This window comes from Triturus cristatus, chromosome 7 (assembly GCF_964204655.1).
Source record: "Triturus cristatus chromosome 7, aTriCri1.1, whole genome shotgun sequence".
NCBI lineage: Eukaryota > Metazoa > Chordata > Amphibia > Caudata > Salamandridae > Triturus > Triturus cristatus.
The window spans coordinates 1,581,370,079-1,581,389,987 of NC_140590.1; the positions used below are offsets into that span (position 1 = coordinate 1,581,370,079).

General features: G+C 45.6%; 1 protein-coding gene across 1 annotated transcript in view; it reads right to left on the reverse strand.

The window, feature by feature from the left end:
* PREX1 (phosphatidylinositol-3,4,5-trisphosphate dependent Rac exchange factor 1) overlaps window positions 1–19,909 on the reverse strand; it is an 824,667-nt gene that overhangs the window by 572,456 nt on the left and 232,302 nt on the right. Inside the window, exon 3 of the mRNA XM_085619426.1 lies at window positions 5,951–6,022. Coding sequence (XP_085475552.1) covers window positions 5,951–6,022 — 72 coding nt within the window. The remainder of the gene's footprint in view (window positions 1–5,950; window positions 6,023–19,909) is intronic.

Consider the following 19,909-nt stretch of genomic DNA (forward strand, 5'->3'; position numbering starts at 1 on the left):
AGGCCAGCCCGAACTGCCAAGCCATGTCTTCCCTGGACCGGAATCAAGCATCCTAGGACCGGTTTCTGGCTATCAGCCGTCATCAGCCAGGATAGCTTGACTCCAGTGGCGTAGTGAGCACGGGTCCCACGTCTGGGAATACCCATCCCACTTAGGGCGAAAAGCGTTACAACAAACAAATGATGGACGGAATGCTGACAATGCAGACATTCTCCCCCAGTCAAGAGATCTGGGTTAAATCCATCGTTCTTTTGCCCACTACGCCACCCCAGTTTAGACATGGCCATATGCAAATCAGTCTTTACCCTGTGCCTCATGGGAACAGGCCAGCCCGAACTGCCAAGCCATGTCTTCCCTGGACCGGAATCAAGCATCCTAGGACCGGTTTCTGGCTATCAGCCGTCATCAGCCAGGATAGCTTGACTCCAGTGGCGTAGTGAGCACGGGTCCCACGTCTGGGAATACCCATCCCACTTAGGGCGAAAAGCGTTACAACAAACAAATGATGGACGGAATGCTGACAATGCAGACATTCTCCCCCAGTCAAGAGATCTGGGTTAAATCCATCGTTCTTTTGCCCACTACGCCACCCCAGTTTAGACATGGCCATATGCAAATCAGTCTTTACCCTGTGCCTCATGGGAACAGGCCAGCCCGAACTGCCAAGCCATGTCTTCCCTGGACCGGAATCAAGCATCCTAGGACCGGTTTCTGGCTATCAGCCGTCATCAGCCAGGATAGCTTGACTCCAGTGGCGTAGTGAGCACGGGTCCCACGTCTGGGAATACCCATCCCACTTAGGGCGAAAAGCGTTACAACAAACAAATGATGGACGGAATGCTGACAATGCAGACATTCTCCCCCAGTCAAGAGATCTGGGTTAAATCCATCGTTCTTTTGCCCACTACGCCACCCCAGTTTAGACATGGCCATATGCAAATCAGTCTTTACCCTGTGCCTCATGGGAACAGGCCAGCCCGAACTGCCAAGCCATGTCTTCCCTGGACCGGAATCAAGCATCCTAGGACCGGTTTCTGGCTATCAGCCGTCATCAGCCAGGATAGCTTGACTCCAGTGGCGTAGTGAGCACGGGTCCCACGTCTGGGAATACCCATCCCACTTAGGGCGAAAAGCGTTACAACAAACAAATGATGGACGGAATGCTGACAATGCAGACATTCTCCCCCAGTCAAGAGATCTGGGTTAAATCCATCGTTCTTTTGCCCACTACGCCACCCCAGTTTAGACATGGCCATATGCAAATCAGTCTTTACCCTGTGCCTCATGGGAACAGGCCAGCCCGAACTGCCAAGCCATGTCTTCCCTGGACCGGAATCAAGCATCCTAGGACCGGTTTCTGGCTATCAGCCGTCATCAGCCAGGATAGCTTGACTCCAGTGGCGTAGTGAGCACGGGTCCCACGTCTGGGAATGCCCATCCCACTTAGGGCGAAAAGCGTTACAACAAACAAATGATGGACGGAATGCTGACAATGCAGACATTCTCCCCCAGTCAAGAGATCTGGGTTAAATCCATCGTTCTTTTGCCCACTACGCCACCCCAGTTTAGACATGGCCATATGCAAATCAGTCTTTACCCTGTGCCTCATGGGAACAGGCCAGCCCGAACTGCCAAGCCATGTCTTCCCTGGACCGGAATCAAGCATCCTAGGACCGGTTTCTGGCTATCAGCCGTCATCAGCCAGGATAGCTTGACTCCAGTGGCGTAGTGAGCACGGGTCCCACGTCTGGGAATACCCATCCCACTTAGGGCGAAAAGCGTTACAACAAACAAATGATGGACGGAATGCTGACAATGCAGACATTCTCCCCCAGTCAAGAGATCTGGGTTAAATCCATCGTTCTTTTGCCCACTACGCCACCCCAGTTTAGACATGGCCATATGCAAATCAGTCTTTACCCTGTGCCTCATGGGAACAGGCCAGCCCGAACTGCCAAGCCATGTCTTCCCTGGACCGGAATCAAGCATCCTAGGACCGGTTTCTGGCTATCAGCCGTCATCAGCCAGGATAGCTTGACTCCAGTGGCGTAGTGAGCACGGGTCCCACGTCTGGGAATACCCATCCCACTTAGGGCGAAAAGCGTTACAACAAACAAATGATGGACGGAATGCTGACAATGCAGACATTCTCCCCCAGTCAAGAGATCTGGGTTAAATCCATCGTTCTTTTGCCCACTACGCCACCCCAGTTTAGACATGGCCATATGCAAATCAGTCTTTACCCTGTGCCTCATGGGAACAGGCCAGCCCGAACTGCCAACGGTTGGTGGTCCGTGATGATTTTGAACGGGTGCCCGCATATGTTCAGAAGGAAGTGCTGACACGCTCATCGGATGGCGAGGGCCTCCCTCTCAATTTGGGCGTATCGTTTTTCAGTTGGGGAGAGCGCTTAACTGGCATATGCTAGGGAGGCCCACCGTCCGGGTTCTTGCTCCTGCGTGAGGCCAGCCCCAAGGCCTACAGGACTGGCGTCCATCAATATTTCAGTTCGCTTGGTGGGGTTGAAATAAATGAGCGTGGTCTGGTTGAGAAGGGCCCTTTTAACTGCGTGGAACGCTGCTTCTTCAGCTGGGCCCCACTGCCATGAGGTGTCTGCTCGTGTGAGGTTTCGGAGGGGCTCCGCAATGGTGGCCAGATCTGGGATGAAGCAGCCACAGCATGTGGCCATCCCTAGGAAGCTGCGGACTTCTGCCACTGTCAGTGGCACGTCTTTGATGGCCTGGGACTTCCGGGGGTCAACCTGGATCCCTTCTTGCTTGAAAGTGTAGCCAAAAAACTCTTATCTGCTGCTGGAATAGTAGGCACTTTTCCCGATGGAGGGTGACTGCATGATCCTGGAGCCACTACAGGGTAGCCCTCAGGTGTCTGTAGTGCTCTTCCGCTGTTTGCGAATTGATGAGGATATCGTCACTCACATTTAATACGCCAGGCAGCCCAAAGGATCTCTTTTATGGTGTTTTGGAAAATTTTGGCTGCAGATGATATGCCGAAGTTTAGGCGTTTGTACCTCCTGAGTCTGAGATGGGTGCTGAATGTAGTGATGTAGCGACTTTCTTTGGCAAGCACCAGCTGGTGGTGGCCGGCGTTCAGGTCTAGTTACGAAAACCACCTCGCCCCATTCAGGTCAGCTACAATATTGTCCATGGTCAGCGTGATGTGGCGTTCGCGCCAAATGGCCTTATTGGGAAGGCGCATGTCGATACAGAGTCTTATCTTTAGGGGTGGGCGGAATTTGCGTAATTGCATTACACAAATCTCCGCGAAACGGTAAAAAATCTCCGCGAACATGCAGAAATTCCGCGAACACGCGAAATTGCTTGTTCGTGATGCTTTTTTCCTGTTCGCAATTGCTGTTTGCGTGCTCGAGGAGAAATATCTCACGAACATGCATTTTGAGAACGCGAACAAGCAAAAATTTCGCGAAATCGCGGAAAGCAGACTTTTGAGCAATTTCGCGTTTTCCGCGGAACGCGAAATTACGCAAATTCCGCAAATTCCGCGAGCGGAACGGAATTTGCCGCCCAGGCCTACTTATCTTCCCCGGCTGGCGGGGCTTTTCGGCGATCACCATGGGTGACATCCAGGGCGTAGGCCCTGAGACCTTTACTATAACCCCTTGGTCTTTCAGTTTCAGTAGCTCTTCTTCCACCAGCGGCCGGAGGTGGAAGGAAATTCTCCTGTGTTTCAGCCCTGTTGGCCTGATGGTTTGGCCTATAGGTAGCTTGACTGGGGCTTTCTTGATTCGCCCTAGCCTTTGAACAGGTCTTCAAACTGGTCCATCAGTTTTCTGGTCTGCTCCGCTTGCACGCTTCTGGCAAACTTTACGAGTCCTAGATCCTCCGCTGCGTGGCTGCTTAGCAGCGTATCTGCCTCCTGGTTTACGACGTGGATGTCAATTGTAATTTCGTTGTCTTCTGACCGCACTGGTACGGTAATTTTTCCTTTGAGGGGCAGCGGTGAGTCACTTCCATACGCAAAGATTTTTGTCTTGGTTGGTCGGAGTTCTGGTCGGGGCTTGAGCTTGTTGTATTGTTGGATCCTCAGGATGGTGACTGACCCACCTGTGTCGATCACTACATTGATGTCAGACCCGACTATCCGTATTGTGCTTCAGGGCTGGGGCCGCCTGCTCCGTTTTCGTGCTTGGGTGAATGAGACCAGGTACGTTTCACCTTCTTCATCCGACGAGGTGTCGTTTGCCTGGTAGCTGGTTTGTTCCATCTCCGTCCGTCCCGGCATGGATGACAGCGATACGCTCGACAGCTGGCGGACTAGTTTTCGCATTTGTTTGGTCCGTCTTCCTTCCTTCTGCTGCGTCTTCCTTCTGCAAACCGATGCAAAATGGTCTGCGATACCGCAGTTGGTGCACGTCATCCCCTGGGCTGGGCACTGTTGAGGGGGGGGGGTGTTCTTCATACCCACAGTACCCGCATGGGCCTCTGGGCGTTGGCGGCAGGCCGTTTCTCGGTCTGGGAGCTGTTTCACGCCCTCTGACTGCGTCAGCCCGCTCAGCTTTGACAGTCGCGCCCTTTCTGTGTTGCGCATCAGTGCTAGGTCCATCTCTTCCGCACGTGCAGCCAAGAGATCATGGGATCATGCTAGCACCAATATGTCATTCATCGGAATGTTCAGATGCTTCAGGAGGAGGCCTCGCAGGACCTTGCTGCGGATCCCCAAGATCAGTTGTGCTCTGATCTCCTCTGCTGCTCTGTCTCCCACGAGATAAGTGCCGGCAAGTTCCCTCAGTCTTGCATGGAAGGAATCTACTGACTCACCCTCTCTTTGCTTCGCCTGCTTTAACTTGAAGTGTTCAATGTTGGTGTTCATTTGGGGGTCAAAGTGCGTGTTTAATGCTGTCACTGCTGCTGCATAAAATCATCAGGTGGGCCCGTGTTGGGGAGATGTTTGAAAAGCAGGTATATTTCCTCCCATGCATAATGGGGAAGCAGGGAGCGCTTGACGGCCCCGCCTGTCTCTCTGGTGGCAATGAAATAGTTCTCTAGGCGGCCAAGCCATGTTTGCCGCCTCGGCGATGCTGTGGCGGGGCCGCCGACTCACTGAACGGTGGCAGGACACCTGTGGGGGGGGGGTGCTGGATCGTGGCTCTTGCCGGCGGCTGGGCGGCCCCATCCTGGTCCCCCATACTTCAGGCGAGTGATTGGGCTGCACTGCGGCAGAAGTGCCTCAGGGAAGAACACCAACACCCCAGTCCGTCGACCTGGAGCTTGTGGGACATAGTGGCCTTGGCGCCTCCAAGCGCAGCCGTCTGGCACGTGGCGGTCCAGCTGCTCCCAGCAAACGTCGTTCTATGCGCTCGTCGTGCGTGGCTTGCCGTGTCAATGCAGGCGTGTCCAGCCTCTCAGCACCGTGACCTGGTGCTGTTCCTGCGTCAGGGCCTCCTCACTGTATGAGGTTGGTGTGGGCCCAGAGCCCTGGATGACTATCTGTGGGCCTGTGCCCTGCAGGGAGGACTGCTGCTCCTGGAGGGCATGTGCAGCATGGAGCGTGTGTCGCTCCACTCCTCGTCGCCATTGTGATGTCCAAGATGCGTGGGACGAACCTGGAGGGGGACGCGCTGTGCACTGGCGCCGCCGCAAGCAATTACACGCTACACTCGCTTTATAGTTCGGGCGCGGGCTGCCTAGCGCGGTCCCGCCCACCTTTATTAAACCGGCGGCAACACTGGTGCGCTGACTTATTACATTTATGTCCTGGTTTCATTTTAGGGACTCTCCCCCAAAGCTGTATTGGCTAGATTATTTTAACTGATCAAATAGTGCACGTGACTGCGATCAAAAGTAAGCAGCTAACTGTTTAAAGCAAACTGGCATTAAACATTGCAGATACGTTTTCTAGAGCAATAATTCTGACTGAAAAAACAGTAATGCACATTCCTACACGGAGTTTACAGGAACTGTAGACTACATACCTTAACGTTTTCTTCTGTAATATACTTTTCTGCTTTGTCCACTGCATTCTGTCTAATTCGGTGCAGGAACGCCTGGAGAAGAAACCACATTTTAGTCTTCTTCGAATAGCTTATTTCCTTAAAGATTAAGCCAAGGGGCTCGTTCAAATAATGATCATAGCTCGAAAAAATCAATCCACCCCACTACAAGAGCCCCTGGAAAAACTCAATTGTGCGCCCGCCGCATTTGCTCGTACGATTATGAATTCGCATACACGCCACATAATCCAATATTCAATTAATAACTCGCAAAATGTAACAGTCTAGTTAAAGCAGATCAAAAGTTATCAATAATGCTGCACATGCGGTGCAACACCATGTTTTTACCTCGCCAATTACTTGCAAAAGTTAGATGTCACCTCTCAACTGTTGATTATTGTAACCAGGCATTAAAACATTTAACAGTCCTGCTCTGAGAGTGCACACTTTAAAGGAAAATGTCAAAAACAGTGAAATACTAAATACCATTGAATTTGCCACATAATGCCACATAAGTAGTCCAAACAAGTTGGATAATTCCGGTGGAAATGACCTTTAACAACAGTCCTCACACTCAGGACCAGACTGTTGGAGACTAGAGACCTATTCTAGAGTTTGGTGGGTGTGGGGCATATACCAAAAAGCAGCACGCCCCATCATCCGCATTCAGGGTGTGTAGGGCCTTTAAATACATTAAAGAGGGCAGATGGGTCATGCGCCACTTCTTCAATGTCTACGCTGTGATAAACATGTGACGTGAATACGCCAATCCAGTTCTGTCATCTTTTGTACAGAACTGCGCGACACGAGTGCCCGAAACAAGGGACTTTTTCAGTTCCTAAAGATCCGTAAGAGCCAAACTTTCGACATAAATGAAGCTTCTGAGAGGAGTATTTGAAAACTGAGACAGACCAACAATTATTGGTGTGGGTGACCACAGCTGGGCCTTTCATGATTCCTCTAAAAACAAAATGGCCGCCCAACAATCTAAGAAAACAGCTATCGTTTTGCAGCCTCCATGAGGCACCTTTTTCTAAAAAGCAGTATATCTTAAAGTGCTGCTTCTCTGTTAATTATCGGAGGTCATTCAAAGTGCATAGAACATTATAAATGCTGCTGTGCCCCCAAAAACATATAGGCAATCGCTCACTCTTAACCTTAGGACTAACTTCGTCACTGTCAAACAAATATATGATGGGTATTTGCAAGGTCTCAGTGGCGTAACGTGTGGGGAGGGGGGCACAGGGGTGGTTGCCCCAGGCACAAAGTTCTTAGGGGTACAACATTTTAAAAGAAAATAAATATTTGTACTACACATTTTTTTTTTCCTTTAAAAATTTGCACCAGGAAGTGTTAACGGTCCACGGGTTAGGTAGGGGGACCAAAACTTCCCTTGCCCCGGGTGCTGCCAACCCACATCGCCGCTGCAAGGTCTAATCAATGTTCAAAATACAACAAAGCAAAATTCTACACCACCAAGTGCAGGCTCCACTTATTAAAGTGTTTTTTTCTGGCTGCCTTACACACATATTTTCAGGCTATGTCCTCACTTTTTGCCAAATACTATTCCCATTTCTGAACCAGTGGAGGGTGGTGGATGGGGTTTTTGTTTGCTCTATTCAAATCATCCCCTTCCCACAGAAACAAACAGCATCTCAGACAGGGTTTCGAAAGACAGGTCCTCTGGTTCTCATCAAAGCGCTAGACATGGCCATTAACAAGGTGGCAGCAAACATAATAAAGCTTTAAGCCACTAATGACCAAGAGGCGATGGAAAAAACAGCTGTGCTTTGTGCCACTAAAACACACACTTGACACACGTGTAACAACAAATTTACTCTAGCATTATGACTCAAACTTTCCACACTGGCTGTGTAAGAAGTAATAGAATTACCGAGTTAATTAATTTCACAGGTTAATGAGATAAAATACCCATTACTCAGAGACATTTGCTACCAAAGTGTACCCGAATGTTAACTTTACAGAGAGGTTTAAGTCAGGGTTCGTACTGAACGAAAAATGAATGTATGTTACTTGTTAAACCTGGTGTGTAAACACAGCTGCACGACACATTTTAATTGGTTCTACCGATTTAAGGGAACATCTCCAAAGTAAGCTGCCTTGTTTATGAAGGAGAAGAAGGGAGTGTTCAGACCTACCATTTTTTACAGATGCTCGCCATGTCTCTCAGTGGGATTATAAAAAGCTCACCTTATAAATGCCATTTGGTAGAGTTTACTCTTTCATACATCTTCCTTCGTGAAATTATTAATGAGCCAAGAGGGCACCGTGTTTAGAACACAAATCAGAAGAATCTATTCCCATTTCTTCTAAGAAGGAGGTCTTGGAAACATAGGACCTGCTTGGCCTTTTCAATCACGGTAATCTTTTTCCAGGCAGAGTTTGCAGGAAATGGGAGTGATTCACAATTTCTGGTTACACACACACTAATCGTACAAGTGGTAGTGCAAAGTGACTGCATGATGGGGTAATGAGTGATGGGACAAGGGATATGAAATGCAAGTTTGATGTATGCACACAACGAAGTATTGCTTTTGGTATCCAGAAACGTATGGGCTCTCAGCCGCTTCATATGTGAGCAAGTATATTACAGTCTACTGCAACGGTGCATGTTGTCAATATAGTCTGGCAAAGTGGGCCAATCCAGGCATATTTACATGATGTGCGTGGGAAAGAGGGGCATTTGGGACAAAAAAATCATTACTATGGAGAAAAATAATAAGTAAAAATAAATACTGAATATTTGCATTTTGCTAACTGTGCATAAAGTATTGTTTACAATTGCATTGTTTGAATATTTTAGTTACCTCTGTCCATTTTCTAAAGCCTTACTTAATCATACATACTTTATATGTATCACATACTGTTCGTAAACAGGTGTACCTTAGATACGTGTAAAAGTAACTTGCAAAACATACTTTTTTGTTTGCTGATCAGCCAATCCAGGTAAAATGTAGGAATATTTTTCTAACTACCAAATTAATTAACTCCTTTTATCAGGTTACAATTGGAAACAGTTAACGATCGATGGCACAGCAAGATTTACCTTCCTCCTAACTTCTGCAACAGATTACTTAAATATTGTCGAAAAACAATACATTAGGTGTTTCAGGTGCTCTGGAAGAGAAATAATAACGTTTTCTTTAGGTTACTGGATTGACAGTTCTGCACATCATGTTGTGGTGTTAATTCTACAATAACAGTATCAATATGTGACAGGGAACTAACCATGGCTGGAACATCTGAGCTACCAGGATGTGGTCCTCTCCTCCCGTATTCACCCCTCCCTTGCCTACTCCAAAATAATAGAAAAATGTGCAACAAGTACCACAGCACAATCCTGGTAAAAGTGTATGCTACCACATCAAATTACCTTAATCTTTAATATTGATAGGTTTCCAACTCTCACCAAACTCAAAAGAGCACCTTGAATTGCAATAGTCCTCATTGTAACCTGCGCCTACAGCGGGCTTCTCTGTGGGTTCTAGGTGGACCTACAGGGCGTCTATCCTACTGCCATCATTAATGCTTGCTCTACGGTACTCCATGTAGCAGATATCACAGACCATATCACATATCATAAGCTTGATACAATCATCACAGAAACATGGTTCACCCAGATCTTCCGACAGCCTAGACTTTCTTCTTACTACAGGGTAGAGCATCCATCATGTGGACCGCGCATATAAGAAGGTGAGGAGCTTTGCTGTCATCCATAGGTCCTCCTGATCCTGCACCCTCGGCAATCTAGTAACCTTGAACTCAATAGAGCTGCTGAGATGCCATTTCACACTCTCTCTGCAACTCAGACCCTCAGCTTCCATCTCATTTATAGGCCTTCTGGGACGGACACAGATGGATTCTCGGATTTCCTCACCACCGTATCCATCTGACATTCCCACACCAACCTCTTAGGTGACTGAAACCTCGCAAACACAATCTCAAAAAAGCAAGAGACACCCTCTTCAACCTCATTGATACACTCAACGTGGTACAGCATGTCACACAAGCAACACACTACGAAGCCCACATCCTCGAACTTGTCTTCTCAACATCACCAGCAATCTAATGCAAAACACCATTACCCTTGAACTGGACGGACCACTTACCCGTCCCCCATCTACCAGTTTAGTTTCCTACCAACAAACCAAAGGTCAACACAAAAGAGATGCCTCCTAGGGTCCTACGGGTCTTCCTAGGTTTTCAGGATTCACAAATCTGATACAGGATGAGCAAATTCAAAAAACAAATGTAAAACAAAAAAGTTACATAAATAAAGGAAAGCTGTACAATACAGCTCTGAAGCAGGGCCTGGCCATTCACCGTAGGCTGGGTGCAGGGCCTGGCTGCTGTTTCCTTATGCTGGAGGATTATACCCAAAGCTAAACAAACCTTCATTTAAACCTTTGGTTTTTGAGTGAATATCTATTTCTTTCTGTCTCTATACTTACAGCTATCTCTGTACACACACAAACACACTTCTAATATTTATTGGTTCGGGGGGCATGCCCCCTCCCCATAAAAATCTAAATCAGCCCTGTGGGACGGGCTCCCCAAGGCCTTAAAATGGCTCAGGGAGGGGGGCTGCATGCCAGTCACCCCGAAAAGGATGTGTGCGTCAGCCCCTGGCCAACCCCGGGTGGATTTTATTTGATTTTTTTTTTTATTGTACCGTTGATCCCCTGCGGATCTGCTGTACCATTAAAGAAATATATTAGTTCTTGTCCCCCCCAACCAGGGGTAGAGGGTCAGGGTATCCCCTTATCCCGCCCTCTATGTGTTTATGTTTTTTCAGGACACAGGTAATAAGTTCCCAAGTCTTAAAATGGCTGACGCAACATCTTTGTTGATGCTGTGGCAACCAATCAGATCTAATCTTTTGATCTTTTGCCTCTACGGATCCTGCTCGTCATGAAATATACCTTAATTTCTCAACAACTACTGAACGGATTTACACAAAATAAAACAAAAAACAAGCTTTTTGGATAAAGATCTAGCTTTTCTGAAACAATTGGTGTAATTCCGGTCAGCTGTAGCTGTGTCAAATTTTCCAAAGGAAATTTGCATGGGAAAAACGTGTTTTGGGACACCCCCTTTTTCTTGGACCCCGCTTGAAGGATCACCCCAAAACTTTCCCAGAAGAAGTTGAGGTGGATGACATATCTCAGAGTCTGTTTTAATATTCTTCAGCTCACAAAATCCAATTTTACAGATATTGATTTTATTTTCATTAATTCAAACGTTTTTCTTTTTTTTGTAATAGTCAGTGTTATTAAACATTGCATTGTTTGGATTACTGAAATATGCATTTCATTAAAAAATATTGAAGATTTTTAGACCTAGATGATAGATCTGCTTTATATATACTGAAATGCTCACTTCTTAAGGCCAATAGGACCGCTTTTTATATTTTGGTGCAGTGACCCTTTGACAAAAGCTGCATGTGGGTGAGGGCGGTAGGGAGCTTGCAGAGTGATGGGCGAGGTCCTGGCCACAGGCCAGGCCCTGTGCCCAATTCCATACTGTGCACTGCCAAAGGCCATGCGTGACGTGGGTTTGCTTGCCTGAGAGGGGTTGGCCGCAGGCAATGCCCTGGACACAGACCACGCCCTGTTGCCAACCCCACATGACACATGGTGTGGACTGGCTGCCCCCGAAGGACGCAGGTCATGTCCACATCAGGTATAGTTTTTTTAAGTAACTATAACTTGTGCCCAAAAGTAAGTATGTCTTGTGCCCTTGCCATGCACTGCTAATTACCAAACATATTACATCACTGACGACATCACTGACATCACTAACATCTGAAATGACATAACTGATACAAGACTGTGCATGGCGGGGGCGTGAATTATAGATACGGCATGAGTTATAGTTACTTGACATAATTATAACTGGTGAATTTCAGTGTTTTTATAAAGTTTAAAACGTTATGTTGACACTGAAATGTTCATCAAACTATGATGTTACATTAACCTCTCCACAGGGGATGATTCTGTTTAACACAACCTCTCACTGTCACCTTATCCTTGGAGAAATCATTTTTGCTGAGTAAGCGTTTCTCAATACATTTGCTCACATCTGGTTCAAAAACACCCTATCTCACTTTACCAATCCTGGTGTTCAAGCAAGCCTAAACTGTACCGCGCCAAACGTGCTGGTTGTAGAGAGAAACAACACTCTCAAAGACTCTTGTAAACCTGAGCTTTAAGGGTTAAAGACTGGCTCAAAAGCCTGTGTTTTCAAACTGATGGGAGCATGAAAGCAAATGAACAGCATAGGTGGGTATTTATTTTCATGGGGTCTAAAAATGCTAAGTAGATTGTTGTTTTCAACAGCTGAATTGTTTCCCTTGTGCTATAACCATTCCATCCCCTCGAAGGCATTACACAATTCACAACCACGGCACATTTAGCAGCACTCAAGACTGATAGATTTCTAATAATAGCAGGATCTGGTACCCAGAGGGCTGGAGTCGCATTCACCGCTGAAGCGCATTTTCAATCAAAGTCAAGGGAGGCGTTAATTAGGAAGCCGCCTCGCCTATGGAGATGAGAGCATCTTGAGCAGTGAAGGATGCATAGTTTGCATCTTCGGCCACTGTTTTCCCTTACAAGAGAATTTAAATACCCCATAAGAAGCCTTGATGTCTCTTCAAAGGCGCATTTTCATGCTTCTTTAACACCAAACTTGTTGAATTTTGATGCTCATGAGTTGAAATACAAATGGCCGCCCTTGAGGAGAAGCAGAGGGAGGCTGCCATTACAACTGGGCTCCATCAAAGTACCAGAAGCCCAGCAGCAGGAGCAGATGCACCAAAATCCTAAGCACACAACACATTTTATGTCCAATTTAAATTATTAGAATGATATATATTGCATTATCTCACAATAAGACTGCAAGCGTCCAAGCAAGGTCAAGAAAGTCGTAATGTTTGTGAAAGTTTGGGATATTTTGATGAAAATAGGGAAAGATATTTATACAGTACAGTTAAATGGTTGGACGTGTCGGTGAAGACTGTTTCCCCAACGCCCAAAAGTGTCAGAGGACAACCATAAAGTATTCTAGGTAAACCACTATTGCACATGTTGCTACTCAATAGGTGTAAAACGGTGAACAAACACCATCCCCTTAGCCGTTTACCCCAAAATTTGAGGTCTATTCCATAAGTTTGTAAAAAATGTAAAAATAAGTTGTATTATTCTCTCCTTTTCTCAATGACAGAACACTTACACTAAACAACATACGCCTTGGTATAGTAAGCATTTCCCCAGATGCAAAAAGTGCAGAGTTTAATTACACATTTGTTTTTACATTTAATATTATACAAAAAAGTGAAAAATAAGCAGTTCTGAATGACATCTATGGGCTGAAATTATTAAAAGGTAAATGAGCTTGGTCTGATTCTCACAAGTTCTGGGAAAATAATGGGATATTTTGCTCCTATAAGAGTAATACTTTAGGAGCAAATTTCCATTTTTTATGGGACTCACGAAGAATCCCCGAATCCCTCTTGAAATACTACAACAGTCGAAGTCTTCAAGGAATAATGTGTGTGTGCAAGATGTACTAATATTGATTTTCTACCAAGTGAAATAATCTGCATATGGAAATGTGGCATAAGTGTGCGTACACACTGTTAATCTTTTTCAAAGTTTTTCCCACAGGGAAAATGTTTTCCTCATGGAGGAATCCTTTTTACTTACCCAAAGCAATCGGTTGTTGACTGACCATTCCAAACCTAAAAAAGCATGCTACTTTCTGTGGCAGGAGGAAATGTACAACCATTGTAAGAGTAGGGAAAGTAGAGACAAGTTATATTAGACTGTCCACCAACCTACTTATTTATGGGTACACTTCTAATTTAGCAAGCAGGGCTTACTGAGGAATGCCCACATACCCACCCGTCAACTTAGGTTTATAGCTACTGAAATTCCACCTGGAGAAATTTCTGTATTCACTAATCCCATTTTCCAAGGAAACCATCTGCCAATCCAGATTATGTGAATCAGAATGTTGATGTGTTGGTGCCCACAAACCCCTAGAAAAAGCTTTAAGAATTTGGCTATAAATTTTATTAAAAACGTAAAGAATTTAGGTGAGGATTTTGAATTTTGTACAGCAGACCTGGTTATAAAAATGATCAAAGTCATAAGCATTTCACACCCTGATGAGAAGGAATCGATTACTTTGATTATCGGTTTCAAAGTTATAATCATTTTTGGTGGTCACTGGAGAGACTAGTGTTCTGCAGCGTCCTAAAGGCACTAGATATCAAAGTTCCAGCCCACTGCACAGGTGAAGCAAAGAAACAGTCTCTGATTACTGACAAACCCAAGATGTCTCCACCAGAAGCATCTAGAGATGAGGGTTTTTACTCCTCGTGATTTGGACAACTATGGTCAAAATAGGAATGGAGTTCCAATCTGTTATCAATTTTCTTTTAGCATACAGTGGTGTAGGTGCAGGACACAGGAGCTTAGTAAATGGTCCAATGACAGACAAAATAAGAAAAAGTAAACTCAATTTACTTTACAGCACACGACAGAATAACAATCAAGCAGAACACTATTTAGAGTGCAGTTATAGGAGGCATAAGCTTTCTGAAACTACTGTTCGAAGAGGTACTTGAGTGGGAGGGTCTGATACGGCCATCTTTCCGCGCTTCTGGACCACACAAAAAATAGAGTTTGGCAGCGGGATCTAGAGTGTGGTAGTAGACTAGCTACTGGCCAGCCACCTCATTTTGTGGAGCTGACAATCCCTTCAGCTTCCTGCAGAACATGTAGAGGTAAGCTGTAACTTACAGCTCCACTGAGATGGGTCTCCACTTACGGAACCATCAGGCGGTGCACAAGGTCTATTTTACTAAAAGGTCTTTCACTACGCACATCCCTTCTTTCACTATGCAGATCCCTCTATGCAGATCCCTTCTTTCACTATGCAGATCCCTCTATGCAGATGCCTTCTTTCACTATGCACATCCCTCTATGCAGATGCCTTCTTTCACTATGCATATCCCTCTATGCAGATGCCTTCTTTCACTATGCACATCACTTATTTCACTACGCAGAGCCCTTCTTTCACTAAGCAGAGCCCTTCTTTCACTGTGCACATCCCTTCTTTCACTGTGCCGAGCCCTTCTTTCACTGTGCAGAGCCCTTCTTTCATTGTGCAGAGCCCTTCTTTCACTGTGCAGAGCCCTTCTTTCACTGTGCACATCCCTCTATGCAGATCTCTTCTTTCTCTATGCAGATCCCTTCTTTCACTATGCAGATCCCTCTATGCAGATGCCTTCTTTCACTATGCACATCCCTCTATGCAGATCCCTTCTTTCACTATGCACATCCCTCTATGCAGATCCCTTCTTTCACTATGCAGATCCCTTCTTTCACTTCGCAGAGCCCTTCTTTCACTGTGCTGTCTGTATGCCTCCAGGAGTCAGGCAGAGTACTAATGGAAGAAAGAGCAAGACCTAATTATCACTCGTGAAAGCTGCCCTGATGTTCAAACCAAAGCATGCAAAGTGTGATTAATTGCACGTCCTGTCGGGATTCTCAAGGCAAAACTACTTGCAGATTTCATACACAAAAGCTGGTGGTAGACGCCATCAGTAAAATGTTTTCTTTTCAAACTAATTCCATCACAGACTGCTCTGCAAATGCTCGTGAATATAAAAAAAATCAAGGGAGATACTCAAGTATATACAGATTGCCTAATACATTAGAATAATATTGACTCTTATTTTAGTGCTTGGCAGATCAGCAGTCGAAAGCAGCCCCCTGTTTTTTCAACCGGTTCTCTATGGGGCACACAAACCTTGAGGATGCACCTGCACATCCCAGTATTGTGTCTGCAAATTATTTTTTCTTAGCTAAAGCAATAAAGGAAACAATTATGGGCAGACTGTTCCTCAAGGAGGAAGGTGGTGGGAAGCAGCAGAAAGACAGTGGATGTGGTACTGCAGTAGGAAAGCCGTGTGCTCCCACTGAGTGCTAAACCGCAAATAAAAGAAATAGTTCCCCAATGTCAGCATTGGAAAGATACAACTCATCGCAACAAAGTGAGGTTAAAGAAGTGATATTCCAGAGGGGGGCAAAAGCTAAGTTAGGGAGCAAAGCTGTGCTTAATTTGAGCCAGTGGTTTCCGTTGCTCAGCATCAGTACTTAATAATCAACACTGGTGCTTTTAATGAGCACAAGTTAAGGACACATTCATTTAGTGGAGATTAGGCGAATTGCCCAGAATCACAGGATGTTGAGCCGATGAAGAGATTTGAACCTGGTTCCAGAACACCAAAGTCAGCAGCTCTGGCCATTACACCACATCCTCTCCCCACTTTCGTGGTTAGTAGTTGGTTCCGTTTTAGGAGACGCTAACAGGAGCAATGGGCTGGTGCAAGCTGCCTCCTGACGAGAGCTCCCGCACTTTTTTTTTTTTTTACAAATTAACCACTGGAGCAAAATCATCCAATCAGGAGCATTAAATTAAGATAGACAAGAAAAAACATCCAATCGCTTGCAAGGGTCTGACTCAAAGCCTACAGTATGTACTTGACTGCAAACAGCAGGTCTTCGAAAACAGACAGTCAGCAGGCGAGACTGAAAAGATAGGTTTTAAATATGGCACATTGTCGTTCAATATCAAATCCCAGCGGCAATATCATTAAAAGGCGCCCTGCATACAGCTGAACGGGCATCTTTCCTATTTTCTATTCTTTCATCACAATCAAGCACAGAGATATATGCACCAATAGTGCAACACACAGCTGTGCATTCAACATGTCAATCACTTTATCTGTGATGCGCATAAAGTATAGAAATAAGAAAAGCACAGACAGAAGAACTGCCAACTTCCCTCTTTGACCGTGATGGTAAGGACAGGACAGAATGAACACAAGTGGGAAAGACACACACACAAACGCACACCCACAACAACCACCCACCTCGCCCAAAACACACCAGGTATAGAATGGGCAGCACCAGTGCATTTTCTCCTATATACTACCAAGGCAGCAATTGTATGCCTTATTATCGAAGTTCAAACAAAAACATTGGCAGAATAATATTGAAAAAAAACACTAAATTGTCATGCTTAGTACAGGTAAATGCAGAGTTATATTACTCTTAAACCGTAGATAGATAGCTAAAGAGATAGGGACAAAATCGCACAGCGGAGGCCGCCCCTATATGTTTATGTTTGTTTATTTATATAGCGCATGTATACCAGCAGGTCTCTTAGCGCTTGACAGAAGGAGATTGCATCAAAGTAGGTACAGACAGTCCTTGTGGCGAGCAAAGTTAAAGAGTGTCTTCAAATAGCAGAGTTTTTAACAGCTTCCGGAAAGGAAACAAACCCGGTTCCTTACGCAAAGAATCAGGTAGTTGGTTCCAAAGTCGTGGCAAAACAACTGAGAAAGCTCGGCCACCCTTGGTGGCCAGATTACTCCGAGGGCAGACTAGCTGGAAGGCAACTGTAGAGCGAAGTACGCGCCCTGGCACGTATTTAGCTAAGCGATCCCGTATGTAGCCAGGGGCATGGCCATAGAGAGTTTTATGAGCGATGCACAGGCCCTTAAATTTTACACGCTGTCTGACGGGCAGCCAGTGTAACTTGTGCAGCAAAGGGGAGGCATGGGTCCTCCTAGGAAGGCTAAAAATCAGCCTGGCGGCGTCATTCTGCACAACCTGGAGTCGATTCATCAATTTCAAAGGGAGTCCTAAATAGAGTGCATTTCCATAGTCGAGGCGCGATAGCACAGTAGCTGAGTCTATTGATTTTAAAGAGGAAACTGATAAGAGGGGGACCAGTTTCCTCAGTGGTCTCAGGACGCCGGTGCAGATGCCCACCACTGAGTAGACCTGATGACTCAAGGAGAGTTCCGAATCGATTTTGATTCCCAGACTTTTCACGACTGGTGACGGACATGGGGGGGCCCCAAGTTCTTTGGGCCAAAACAGGCCACTCCAGAAGTTATTTGCTGGAATGACGAGGACCTCCGTCTTGTCAGGGTTAATTTTCAAGGAATTAACCGTCATCCAGTTCGTGGTGAATCTTAGGATATTTTCAACAGTCTCAAGCTTGGGCCGAGTTGTCAATGCTCAGGATGAGTTGAGTTATATGCAAGTCAAAGTTTCCATAAGAAGAGTTTTTTGTGTTGCTAATTACTGTGACGCTGTGCACTGAATCTCCACGAGACTTGCCCCAAAGAAGTTAATCCACCTCACCTCCTTCCTGGAACGTTTCGGGGATATCTGTGGAGAGGGGGCAAGAAAAAAGATGGGCCCCAAAATGCTATTTCCCTATGTAATTTCCATAGGGATTTTTGAACAGTGATATAGAGAAAACAGCAGAACAGAGTTACCCCAAATTCAGCAGAAAACAACATCTTTACCCCGAAAGTGTGCTTTTTTTTGATTTGGCATAAATGTGTTCAGCCGTTTTGGAGAAATTAAGGTAAAAAAATATGAAGAGTGCATGGTTGGTCCTGCAGGACACAGTGGCGGCTCCTCTGCAATGGCGGAGGAGCATCGCCCACTGCTTTTGAGCAATGCAAAGCACGAAACATAAAATGAAAAGAACTTTGCATTATTATAATTTTATGCTTCCTGCTGCTAGGTGGGCGGGGCTGTTCTGCTCTCCAAGCAGGGCAGGAGTGGTTTGCCCATTCCCAAGTACACAATGACTGTTAAGTCAGCGCTTTCCCTATTCTCTGAGCAGGCTCCATTACAGGTTGCATGGAGAACATGCCCACCCCTCCAGCCCCTGGCTAAGCGCCGTGTTGCGGCACTCAGACCAATCACAAACCTACATTCCAGCGTTGTGATTTGTAAGTGGGGCCGATTGTGCTTCCTGTTTGAAGACTAGGAGAACAGAGACGTGGGACAAGCAGCAAGGTACGTTTTAAAATGAGTTTTTTTATTGCACGCTCAGTCCCCCCCACCATCCCGTGCAACAGCCCACCCCGCAACACCACCCGTGAGCCATTCCGGGCACACTGGCAGGATCGCAAATTAAAATTAAAAAAAATAGTGCTTTGTTTAGTGCTTTGATTAGTTGCAAGGGCGCTTTTCTCCTGACAACCAGTTCAGTCCAGCAGGACCGACCGAGCAATATCCGTGGCTGCCCGCAAACGGAATGAAAATGTTGCGGCTTTCATTACAGGACACGGAAATCCACTACCCCTTTTCCTGAAATTAAAAAAATAAATAAAAATTATTAAGTTGTAGTGGGCAGGCCAGGGGTACCCTGACCCACTGGCCCTTATAGAGCTGTCCCAGAGGGGACAGCTCTATAAGGGAAATGGCAAATGCTGAAACCAGTGAGAATATAAGCACAAGGCGCATTGACTCCAGTATACACTAATAACACTTCAGAGGTGAACATATGAATAACCTGGATACACAAATTACATTGGAAGAGCCCAGGAAAGGACCCTTGGGTTGTGTTTTTGTTTCCGCATTGTCTTAATTGTTTTTTCCTTCATAGTTGTATGGCAACACCTGCCATAAGGACAGTAGTCACACATGCATATAAAAATGGGCCCATGTCAAGAGATTGTAAACTGAAAGTATATTTAGGATTCATTGAAATTTACAAACAGAAATATTCAAAAATCCCTTTAACAAACGAATCAAAATATCAAAATGCATGTGGCCTATTCTTGGTAAACCAGATCGATGTGCTTTCCAAGCTCCTTATTTCACATTAAATTAGGTTTAATAATTCATACCCGCAAGGCTCTCTAAATTCTTTCCTAAGTACAACACTAAGTGAACTGACGTTTGTGAAGACAAAACCATACACTCAAAGGAGGTCAAATCAACATTTCTCTTAAATACCTGCACTTAATATCTTGCCTTTTGGGCCAAAATAGACTTGAATTGATTCCTTGTCCTATCTACTCTCCTCAATAATTAC